Here is a 12,668-nt window from a genome sequence, read left to right on the forward strand (position 1 = left end):
GACCTAAACAATTTTCTACCAAGCTCAGATTCAATATAAATTTATGATACTTAAAACAACACAGACAATGTCAAGAATAATAGACAATATGTCATACCTGGTTTACTGCCTTTGGCTACAAGAGGCAAAAAGTCTTTGGATGTGTAAAACCCCTGGTCTTGTGTAAGGCCTTCGAAGATGTGGTCTTTATTGGGTTCTGGCAAACCTAATTAATAAAGTTTATAAAATATCATTAGCAGTGACTTTTGCAACTATATATTAAAAGAAATATTAAAAGAATGAAAAAGACTATCATCATTGAAATGATGTTGTTCTTAGAGAAAAAAGTTCATAAACAAATCAACATAAAAATGTGCATAACACAATCTAATGGACCCTAGATTATAGCTTTAATATAAAACAAAACATTAATTTAATTTACCTATGTGCATATACCAATGGATACTGTGTTGGTATATGTACACATATACATATTATCTAAAGTATTGGGAAAGTCAGATTATAATAATTTCTCATGTCATAAATCAAAATGAGTTTAAGATATATCAAAGTACTAAGTGTTTTTGAAAATACATAACAAAAGCTAAATAAAACCATGCATACATATTTATATAATTCCTAAATAAATTAGATCATTCTAAGAAATAATTGAAAGGAAAAAAGCCCAAGAGAAAAATATGTATTTCAACCATAAAAATTCAGTCATTCCTACCTGCATTTCAAAAATTTTATAAAAAAATTAAAAGGCAAATGATTAAATAAAAAGTATGTTAACAAATAGAATATCATTGACATTCATAAAAGTTTTTCATTATTAACAACACATTAACTTTCTACCAAATATATAAAGTATGATGAAATTGAGAGGACAAATATATAAACAGATCTTAAGCAATGAAAATATTAACTCTATTAGGCATTAAAGAAATATAAATTTTAAAAGCAGCTATTATTTCCTTAATAAAAAGTTAAAGATTTTCAAAAATTAAACTTTACACTAAGGGTGCAAAGAGAACTTCTCATACTCTTTTGGTATAAATATACATTGGTACTCATTTTCTAGAAAATAATTTCGAATATATTCTAAGAAAACATAATTATATGTAAATATGGTTTAATATATAAAAAGAATCAATTAAAAAAGAAAATGAGATGAGAGAATATTAGAATTTTAACTTAATGAGTAGATAAGTTTTATTTTTAAAAAAGAAAGTCAACAAAACATTAGACCATTATTAATATGAATATTTGAAAATATAATACATATTATGGTTCAAAATATATCACTGAAACAGAGAGGCTGGGGTTGTGGCTCAGTAGCAGAGTGATTGCCTAGCATTTGTGGGGCACTAGGTGCGATTCTCAGCACCACATATAAATAAATGAGTGAAACAAAGGCCTATCAACAACGAAAATATATATATTAAAAAAATCAGAAGAGAAAACTGTATACACTATAATTCAAATTTTGTAAAAAACAAATGTACAAACTATGTAATCTGAATAGTGATTACTTATGATGATGGAATTATGAAATTCAATTTTTTAATTTCTTTATTTTATAAGTTTTCTACAGCATGCATTTGTCAAATACATATGTTATTAAAATTTTTAAAATCAAATGATAGCAGACTCAAATTGCTTTCAAAATATAAACAATGCAAATATCACCACAATCACTCCATGTTACAGAAGTGGGAAAATACTCACTTCAATTACATAGACTTGGGGAAACACAGTTTAGTTTAATGAAATTGTCCAAAACTCATACTACCAATGGCTTATTTTAGAGAGGGAAAGCTCATTTTATAATTAAATGTAGTTGCTAGTGGACACAGAGTAATAAGGCCTAAGGATGACTTTGGTCATGTAAGATGAGGAAGGTGCTATATCTGATCCAAAGCTAAAGGTTCTTGTGTGTGTGTAACCAGGTATAAACCACTGCTGTCTCTTCAAATCACACCAAACATTTTTCTTCCCTAACACCAATCCATTTCTTCCCTCAAAAGATGTTTTTCTAGATTACTTTAAGTTGTTTTGTTGTAAATATTTCTTTAATTATCTGGGAAAGTCAGATAAGTCATGTGACTTGCCTTGCCTTGGTTTCTGTATATATGAAATGAAGATAAGACTTTCTTCATTTTCCAACATAAAGAGATATTCCTTAGGTCTACTGGAAACACACACATTATTATTCAAAGGTGTAGTGATGGATATCATTATTTTTGAAAACCTGAGTGGAAGAGAGTTAAAAAATAGTGGAATATGTACTTGAAGACTCACTAATGACAAAATTATTTCTCTCGAAAGTTATTAAAACATGAATATAGCTTAAGCTACACTTGTTTAGTCAAAAGCTACACTTGATTAGTCAAGCCAACATGTACATATGCTACATATTAAGATGTGAGTATCTAAATCTCCCACCTCGACTTTCTTCACTACAGAGATGACATACTTTCTATACACTTCATGTAAAAGTACCAAGGAAAAAGAAAAATAACCTCAAGTGCTATACAACTTCAAGATGATGTGATAAGCAAAAACCTACAAGGAAGATCAAAAATAAGGCACAGAGAATGTAAGTGGCATCTCACACATACAACTAGTCACAGTTACAGCAGAGAGGGAGCGTTACATCTGTAATTATTTTCTACACCCACCTCCAAAATAACTGTTATCTGGAGAACTGCAATATGTCCTCATTAAATATATCACTGGAACCAGAAAATGACTTTTTTCTCTCACGTGGTGATTATTTCCCAAGAAAAATGCATTGATCGAATGTATTTTTTTTTTCACTTGTATCAAGACCCTGAGAAGTACTCCTGAGTTTCCTGTTAATTTCACTCTATCGTGCATTTGTCACTATAATGGATTTAACATTTACTGGGTCAGATTCTAACCATGAATGATTAAAAGGACACTGGTTAGATGTTTCTGACCTATGGATGTTGATTTAATGGAGGAAAAATGAGCCAGTAACTGGACAGGCTCATTATGGTTAAGTTATCCAGGCAGCCTGCTTAGCCACACACCACGTTTCTCTCACTCAAAGAGTCCCAAATTCTATGGAACCCTTCCCTCCCACCTTCTTAACAGGTCATTCTTTGTGCTCTAGGACACTACATTGGAAGCTCTCCTCATGGAAACTTTAGTAAACGACTATCCATGATACCGTGAGTAATCAGGAGCAGTGTCTCTGTCACCAGACAAACTTTGGAATGCAACCTTCTCCTGTGGAGTTAGTTTTGTCAGTCTGACAAAGCTGTAGTACTCAGTTAGTCAATCAAATAGTAATCTAGCTGTTGCTATGGAGGCCTTTTTAGATAAGTTTAAAATCTATAGTCCATCAACTTTAATGAAATATTATCTCAATAACTAGGAGGGCCTTATCTAATCAGTCAAAAGGGCTTAAAAATAAAACTGAGATTTCCCTAAGAAATAAATTCTGTCTCAAGACTGTAACATTAGCTCCTATATAAGAGTATCCGGTTTTGTGGCTTACCACAGAGTTTTGAGTTTTTAATCTCTCATAATTCCATTAGACAATTCTCTAAAATAAGTCATATCTATCTATCCATTCATCTATCCATCCATCCAGAAATCCTACTGTCTCTGTTTTTCCAGAGAATGCTAAACTTGAGTTCCTTAATCTCTCCCCTCTCCTACTACTTCATGTACTTTCATAAATGAATTATTATCTATAAGGAGATATTAATTTTATAATTATACTTTCAAAATTTCCAAATATAATCATTATAATTCTGTCACAGATGTGAGATTTAAAGAGAAATATATACACATATGTGTGTATAAGTACAATTCATACATATTTAATTACTGATATATATGTGTACACACTTATAGATATGTATATAAGTATATGTAAATATAAATAATTGAGACCTGAACACAAGGAATGCTAAATAATCATTAGCTAGTAAGGTAGCTTTATTTATTCTGTAGTTTATCAATTCTTTAAAATGTCACATCCCATGACAAGAAAACAATAAAGCTTAAATCAAAGTAAAGTATTAAACCTTAGTAAATTTAAATAAAGTTCTACAAAGCAAGAAAAATGAAGCAACCTGAAGTGAAATGTGAAAGATAATGAAACTTACAAATACCCATCTATCAAACATAGACTTCCCTGAGAGTAGGTGGCATATTAATAAATAAGGTATATGTCTATACTAGAATGATTTCAAAATGACACTTAAATGACTTTTTAATTCACCTTTCAGTGGGAAGAAGTGAGTTTGTGAATAAAGAAGAATTGACAACGATTTCACAAACAAAACAGCTCACACTATAAATGTGTGGTGTTCTTTGTCTTTCAAGAAGGCTAGGTAGAATTTTTATTCTCTTAGAATAGTTACTGAAGTTTTTGGTGTTTCAGCATGTACTTATTCAAAGGAACCTCCTCTTAAGACTTATTGAGAAATGGTAATTGTCAAGCGCTCCAAAAAAGAAGGAAAGAAAATCCTGTTTGCATTACAGAATGTTTTCTTTAACATTAGTAACCAATAAGCTCGACTTCGCATGCCTGGTAGGTACGAATTCATACACACTAACTCATTTGAATTCTCAAAATACCTCTATTAACACAACTAATGTCATTAGATCCCCATTTTAAATATGAGGAAATTGAGGCATATAGAAATTAAATAACCTTGCTGAGGGCCCTAGAACAATTTCTAATCTGGATGATCTAGATAGATGTACAGCTTATGTTTTAACTTCAAAATGTTACCTCTTCATGTATGGTTGTAACTAAAACTTGTTATAATGTGATTCTACAAAAATAGTGAAATCCAAATTAATCATTCCTCATCCATGTGTTCAGTTTCACTGTTAGGCACAGACTGTGTCTGCTACCAGGTTCCAATCTAGTGGTAGAAAAAAGACTGGCTTCATCTCTTGGCTGCATTTTTGTGTGCGATTATTTTCTCTAGCAAAACTCCTTTCTGAAATGTTTTCCTTCTTAAGTGCATTCCCCTTGGGTATCTGTTGGTTATTTTTCAATATTTGATATTCTTTGAAAAATGTATCCCTGCTTTGTTTCCAAAGCACCTCCCTCTGGAGCAACTACAGAATAAATAACAGCACTGCACATAGTAAACTATTTCCTTGTGCTCACATCAAGTTTTACAGAACTTCAATTAACATTAACAAGATATTAAATATTCTATTACATGTTATCATCTAGAAGGAATAAAGGAAGAATAAGCTTTTAAGGATTAGCCTTCATAGCTGTGGTAGGAGATGTATTAGAATTACTCAGATTCCATAATGTCTGCTTCTATTATTTCACTGGGTCATTTAGTCAGTGTTAATTGAATTGAGCAAGCATTTATGTGGCCTCTTGTTCTTGAAAGCTTCCACTTGAATGACAGCTAAGCCATCATGGGAAAGACAGTCATTAGAGAGACCTGTCTGTGGAGACTGCCTCACAAATCCCACAGAGGAGGAGACAGCACAGACCACTGAGAAACTGCCTCAGGATTCTGGCACAAGGCTGAAGCTGACAGAGATGGCTGGTGCTCCAGTACTGAATGCTCTCCACAGCCTCATCAGTTCTCCATACTTCACATGGGAAGATGTTCAATAAGATTTTAGTAGACAAACAAAACACCACAGATTACAGTTGACCAGATGAAAACAGCAAAATATAGCTGATAGGAAATGTCATACTTTTTTCATATTTCAAAATATTCTTGGACCCAAGATCTTACTTTCTTTTTTTTTTCTTTTTGAATAATTATACAATATTTGTATTTATTGATGGAATAAAGTATCATAATTCAATGTGCAATGATCAAATTGGTGTAACTGGCATTTCTGTTTCTTCAAGTATTATCCTTTCTTTTTCTTTTTATTTTTTTTAATTATTAAGTACTATACTTTCAATTAGGGATATTCAACATCATCTCATCTCCTCTACTTATTCTAAATGTATAATAAATTGTAGGCCATAGATATACTACTATGATATAGAACATGAGAAACAATTCCCCTAGCTATATTTTAGGATCTGCTATTCAACTTCTCTCTGTTCTTATCCTTAAACCTTCCTAGCCTCTAATGACCTCTGTTCTATTAAGATCTTATATGCTTCTCAAAGCAAACACAAACAATATTGCAATTAACAACAAACCATTCGGATGGCTGTATAAGATGTTCAAATATAACTGTAAAATCATAAATAAATGAACATATATTTATTATATTAAATTAGGAAAGATTCATATATCAAACTCAAGTTGGGATTACAACATGGAAGTAAAACAATCTTTTTAAGGGTGTACATATTCCACAATTCCATGAAGGAATACAAAATTTTTCACCGTCACTTATGAAACACTTATGTGACTCAAAGGATTTATACTTTTCTTCCAAATGACAATGTGCCATATGGGTTATCATTCTAGGATCCATATATTGATTAGAAAGAGAACAGATCAATATTGCCCTATTGTGATTTCTTTTTCAATAAAACTTGTCTTCTCCCTGACACCCCATTGTAAATATGGTTCTGAGTATTCAGACTGAATTCAAAATAATGAAGTGATTCAATATGACAAATATAAAATTAGATCACTATGCATCACAATAATATTCATTTCATTGATTTTTCAAATCCCTATTAAACATCTGTTTCATGGAACTTCTGGCTAGTCTCTTTCTCTCAATGTGGCCACACACATTAATTGTGTATATCACACAATTGGTTAGAGCGTAACAGGATAAAGACTTTTAGAAAAACATTATGAATGGAGTTACCACTTCAAACCATAATTTTTCCCATTACACAAGGTATTTCTGTACAGAAACATGTACCAATAATTCAGTCCAGAATCAAGTGGAGTACTGAGCTTCTTATATAATTTAAAAAATTTTATAGATGCTGACTTGGTTTTGTATTATATTTTAAAAAGCAGAGAAATGTACAAAGCATTGGAGCAGAGAATAAAATAGCCAAAGGTGATTATTTTCATAAAGTTAAGAACAAATGTATTTTAATTAGCTTTCATACTTCATGTATAAAATATACAGAAATTCTATCATAACAATGTGACTTTGTACATATAGGTAAAAAAAGATATAAACATAATAATACAGCAAAGTATTTACAAGTGCAGATACATATGAAATAAATTGAATATGAGTCTATTTTACTTTCCTGACAAATTATTTCTATACTCAAGATTGATCTCTCTTTAGTTTTATCCATAGAACATATGAGATAATCAAATAAACTAACTCTTTGGGAAAAAATTAAAAAATTAAGTTTTTTTTTTCTTTATACATTCGTAGTATTCTAATTTTCTTATAACTAGCATAGTTATTTTAATAATTAAAATTTAATTTTAACATAAACATTAGGTCTATTAAAATCCCTTTCCTAGAATAGATACATTAATGTAATTTAGATATCTGCCAAAAAATTACACTTAGCCCTTTGATTTTTGGTGTTATTTATTAAAGTGTGCTTTGTCTCCTGGGCCTTTTCTCTTTTATTTCCCACCCTTCTTTTCTTTCCTTCTCTCTCTTTCTCTCTCATTTGGCTTTTTCTACAAAACAATTTCCTTAAATTTTAACCCCCACATTGTGAAGTGAGGGTAAGCAACTACGCAAACAATAGGCCTCAGGCAAAGGTTTTCTCTTAATGACTGAAGTTCTTAGATGGTGCTAGGAAATTACTATTTAGTACTGTGTAAGTATACTATATTCCAAAGTAAAGAAATCATTAATAATAAAATACTAAAAGGAACAGTTATATTACAAAATAAATCTACCAGGCTTACAAAGAAAACAAATTTGCAACAGCCACCTGCTGTGGAGATGAGGCAGTAATCTCAACAGCAGGAAATAAAAGGGAAGAGAGGAGAAAATACAAAAGCACAGACATTAAAAAAGTAATTAAAACACTTATCTCCATCGACATACATAAGGAAAAAACCCTCAACCAACCACCTAAAAACATACTCTATTGAACCGCACAGCAGGAAGCAACATTAAAGCTGCCACCATAAACACACATTCTGCAGAAGGAAGAAGACCCCTTTAAAAATGTAATCTCAAAAGTATTACTAATGTGTTAATCACCAGTAAATGTACCACACATTTGTTCTATTGTATTAGTTACTTTCGCAAAGGTATTTTTAAAATTGTACCTCTATATTTTTTATTCAAATGAATTCTTAAATACAGGCACTGGTACCCTCTTTATTTGTAACTGTTCTAGTGAGTTCTGCAATAATATTGTGAGACTTAAGTATTCTCTATATGAAAAACTTTATGTAATAATTTTTAATATAATGTGGATTTAGATAATGTATTTAAATGGTTTCCCTTAAAGCAAAACTAATTTTTGCTATAGTGCTGCAATAAAATAAGGTGAAACCCAATGCAAGAGTTGGTGCGATGTACTAAAACTGAAATGAAAGCTAAAAATCATTCTGAATTACCAAAGTATGCTCTGGCCTTCAGAACTCTGCAAAGGGAAACAATGTAAGCCTGAGGAAGGGAGCCAGTGGCAGGCTGTAAAATAAAGATCAGGTGTCAAATGAACTTGGTGACTTTCAGCTGCTGGAACTTGCTTTCTAAATCTATGTGATTATCCAGGCAATGAGACCTCTTCTAATGGACTCCTGACTCTCTTGCTTATATAGCTGTAAATCCAAACCCAACACATTAAAACTGAAACCTCAGTTTCCTCACCTTTAAAATAAAACTTCACATTCTCATAGAATTCATAGGTGGACAAGTAAGGATATTGTATCTCTGTACTGTTGAAACAATTTTATATGTAGAAAATAATTCATGAGTATAGATGTTGGTCATGCCACCCTGCAATTCTTTTATCTTATGATGATATCCATCATTTAGTGTCATTTCAATTACCTATTTTTCTCTTACACCTTAAATAATAAATTTCTGTGCAAATTTCTTTTCTCTTACTCTAAATCATTACTGTAATTTTATAAATTTTCCAAGAAAATACTTATCTCAAGAGATTTTATGAGAAATATATATAAGAAAAATACTAAGTTATTTCCATGATTAAATATATTCAAAATGCACTTCACCATATTGTTATATAAGAGACCTGAAATGAGAATACTTTGGTAGGAGTTCGTAGCAATCCACAGGATAATGCTTTTCCAAAAGACATTCTTGATGGCACATGTGGGCAATGATTCCAGAAACTGTGGTTAACTTTCTTGAACTTTAGTTTGCTCATTAACAACATAGGTAAATTATCTAGAAATGGAATTCTTAATCTTGTCTGGGTTTTTCAGAGCATCTAAAAAGTATGAATTTTCTTGTGCATGTTCATAGGAGGCCCATGATTTTTCGTTACATTCTCTGAGGCCCCATGACTCAAACATTTCCCCAACTCTAAGACTAAATCCATTAACAACAGACCAAGTGTCATTCCAAGTGCACAGAGTGTGGTTGTAAATGTCAAAATGTGAAGTATTTATAAATACCTGAAAATCACGGCATACCATGAATGGAGTTTATGCAGAATTCAAAAGTATAAGAGGCCTAGTATAAGGAGAAGCAATCAGACATAAATGTTACCATCACTATTTCACAAAATCTAGCTGTGTAACCTTTAATAGCCAGTTATTTAACTTTAATTCTTAATTTCCTTGTCTATAAAACCACCCTGTGGGGAGATTCATTGAGATAATGTATCTCAATAATATGATTATTGTTTAACACAATGACTAACATATGGAAAATCCTAATAAATAAACAAATTTTATGTATGTTAAATTTTAAAATTCTATAACTTTCATATTTATGTCTTCCTTGATATTTTTTTCTTCCTTGATACTTAAAACAACAACCTTAACAACAGGCACTTTTAAAAATTTGGCCCCAATTGAAATCTTCTTAAATCCTGGCAATGATCATATAAAACTTGGTAGATTCCATGTATAAATCATTACTTATCTAGTTCCATTTTATGGAACAAAAATATAGTCTGTCACATTCAACTTTTAGATTTGGATACCTGTTGTGATTTTTTTTTTTTTTTTTTTTTAAGAAAAAGGATTAAGATAAGTTCAAAATAGAAAGCTGTTTATTTAACCACTTGGCCATTAATACTTACTGAGTGCCTACTGTGTATGCTAGACAACATGTTAGGCTCTGGAACATAGGATAAATATGTCCATTCTAGTATAACAGAGAAAGGAATATGGAATGGAATCAACGTGTAGAATGAAGTAAGATACATGCTAGGAGAAAGGGCTGTACTGAGTGTTATAGGAGCTGTTACAAAGAGCACTGGGCCTGGACCAGATAAAACCACTCAAGATGAGTCCTGAAAGATGAAAGTCTATAGTTGCAGAAAAAGGGGAAGAATGACCAGCATGTTCAAGGCATGAAGGAGTATGAGTTCAGACTGACTAGAATTAGGGTACAGACAGAGGAGATGATAGGGGGTAATGGGAAATAGAAAAATGTGAAACTTAATAGATGGGCAGAACCCTGACCATGAAGGGCTATTCCAGTCACACCAGGGTGTTTGGGTTTTACACTGAGGAGACATTTCAGGAAACAAGATATTCAGCTGTATATTTAGCGAGGATGAATGAGCAGCGGTGAACAGAACTGATGTGCAGTCAGTGAGAATGGAAGGAGTAGATCATATAAAGGGATGCAAATCCAGATAAGAAAGAAATGTTGAGAGCCACAGTTTAGTCAGAATGATGCCTGGCATTTTTGGCAGAGGGAATGGTTGAAAGGTGACCCTGCTCCAGGATTAGGGCAGCTCTGGGGATTAGGGCGGATCCTGCTGGGATTAGGGCGGATCCTGCTGCCTCAGGCGCCTGCTACTTTGGAGTTCCCTTTGAGTTCTTGTGGGGTTCTGGGAGAATTGGCATGCAGAGCCTGGTGGAGGTAGTGTGTTCCCGGGAATTGTGTGTAGAGTGCCGGTGAGAGTTCGGGAATAAAGGTTGCTGTTTGAACCTACAAGGCTGTGTGGCCGCTCGGTTATTTTGTGCCCAGCCAGACTGCGGCAAAGAAAACTGTACTTCTTGGCCTGGATTATTAGTAGTGGCCACTAGCATGGCATTGCAGGAGTGTCTACAGCCCCAATATATGCACAACTTACCTTCCTGGGGCAATAATTACACTAAAAGATAAGTCATTTAAATTATGATGTTTATGTTAAACAAGATATTAAGGAGTGAAATGCTGATTTCGAATGAAATTTTAATACTTCAGATAGCATTTGAAGCTGTGTCCCCATACTGTCCAGAGGTATGTTTTCTCTCTCTCTTCTCCTATTACAGTAAATTTAATAGGCAAAAATCAGCTCATACTAAGATAGTAACAGTGGAAGTACAGAGGCATAAAAACATATTCATATGATATTTCAGAGTTAGTTTAATATGAGTTGGCATCAGTGATTTTAGAAAGTAGAGGGGATGGCAAAGTCAAAGCTGAGTCTTAGTTCTTTGTTTTGGTGAGTTTCACAAATGACGTGCTTGACTGTGGCTCAGTATAATGGAAGAGGGGAAGATTCCAGGGGAACACTGTTGTTTTGTTTTGTATGGAGCTCAAGAAACCACACCAAAGCTAAGGGAGGGAAGAGGAAGAGGAGTTAAAATGGATATTGTTTTAGTCAGATTTTTTGCTGCTGTGACTAAAAGAACCTTCCAGAATAATTGTAGAGGAGGAAAGGTTTATTTGAGGGCTTATGGTTTCAGAGATCTCAGTCCATAATTGGCTGGATCCTTTCTCAGAGCTCCAGGTGAGGCTGAACCTCATGGTGTAAGAATGTAGCATAGAGAAACAGCTTACATGGTGATGAGGAAGCAGAAAGAGACTCCACTCACCAGATACAAATATATAGCTCATAGCCATGTCCCCAATGAAACCTTCCTCCAGCCACACCCCACCTGCCTCCAATTCCCACTCAGTTAATCCCATCAGGGAGCACACCACTGATTGGGTTAGGGCTATGACCCAATCATTTCTCCTCCAAACCTTCTTGCATTGTCTTACATGTGAGCTTTTGGGGGACACCACATCTAAACCATAACAGATTTATTGAATAGGAATTAATCAGAAAGAATAGTAGCAAAGAGTGTTAAGAGGCCAAGAGAAGAAAATATCCATTCAAAATTTCATGTCTGAAGAAGAAAATTAGAAACATTTTTTTTAAAGTAGCTAGTACATAAAACATATACTCTAAACCATAAAGAAAGAGATGTTTAAAGAAATACTTTTGATTTTAGATTTCATCTTTCTTGATTTTTTTAAGTACTGGGGATTGAACTATGGGGCCCTTTACCACTGCACTAAAGCCCCAGCCCTTTTTTTATTTTATTTTTTACTCTGAAATAGGGTCTCATTAAGTTTCTTAGAACCTCACTAAGTTGCTGAGGCTGGCCTCTAACTTGCCATACTCCTGTCTCAACCTCCCAAATCACTGGGATTACAGGCATGTCCCACCACACCTGGCTCGTATTTATTGATTTTTAAGTATACCACATAACTACTAACCTATAATCAATTTTAGAAATAATATAACCAAAGCAGATTTGTTGAAGGTTAACTTTTAAACAGAGCAAGTGGTTTCTGTATCTGTAGATTCAACTAATCATGAACAAAAATTATTTTTTTTCTAAATTGCTTTT

At 32.9% G+C, this 12,668-nt stretch overlaps 1 protein-coding gene across 1 annotated transcript in view; it reads right to left on the reverse strand.

Annotated features, from left to right (window-relative positions):
* The window catches only part of Dpyd (dihydropyrimidine dehydrogenase), a 798,929-nt gene that overhangs the window by 481,845 nt on the left and 304,416 nt on the right, over positions 1–12,668 (reverse strand). Inside the window, exon 9 of the mRNA XM_027935067.3 lies at positions 98–205. Within this exon, the coding sequence (XP_027790868.1) occupies positions 98–205 (108 nt within the window). The remainder of the gene's footprint in view (positions 1–97; positions 206–12,668) is intronic.

Source organism: Marmota flaviventris, chromosome 10, assembly GCF_047511675.1.
Source record: "Marmota flaviventris isolate mMarFla1 chromosome 10, mMarFla1.hap1, whole genome shotgun sequence".
Taxonomy (NCBI): domain Eukaryota; kingdom Metazoa; phylum Chordata; class Mammalia; order Rodentia; family Sciuridae; genus Marmota; species Marmota flaviventris.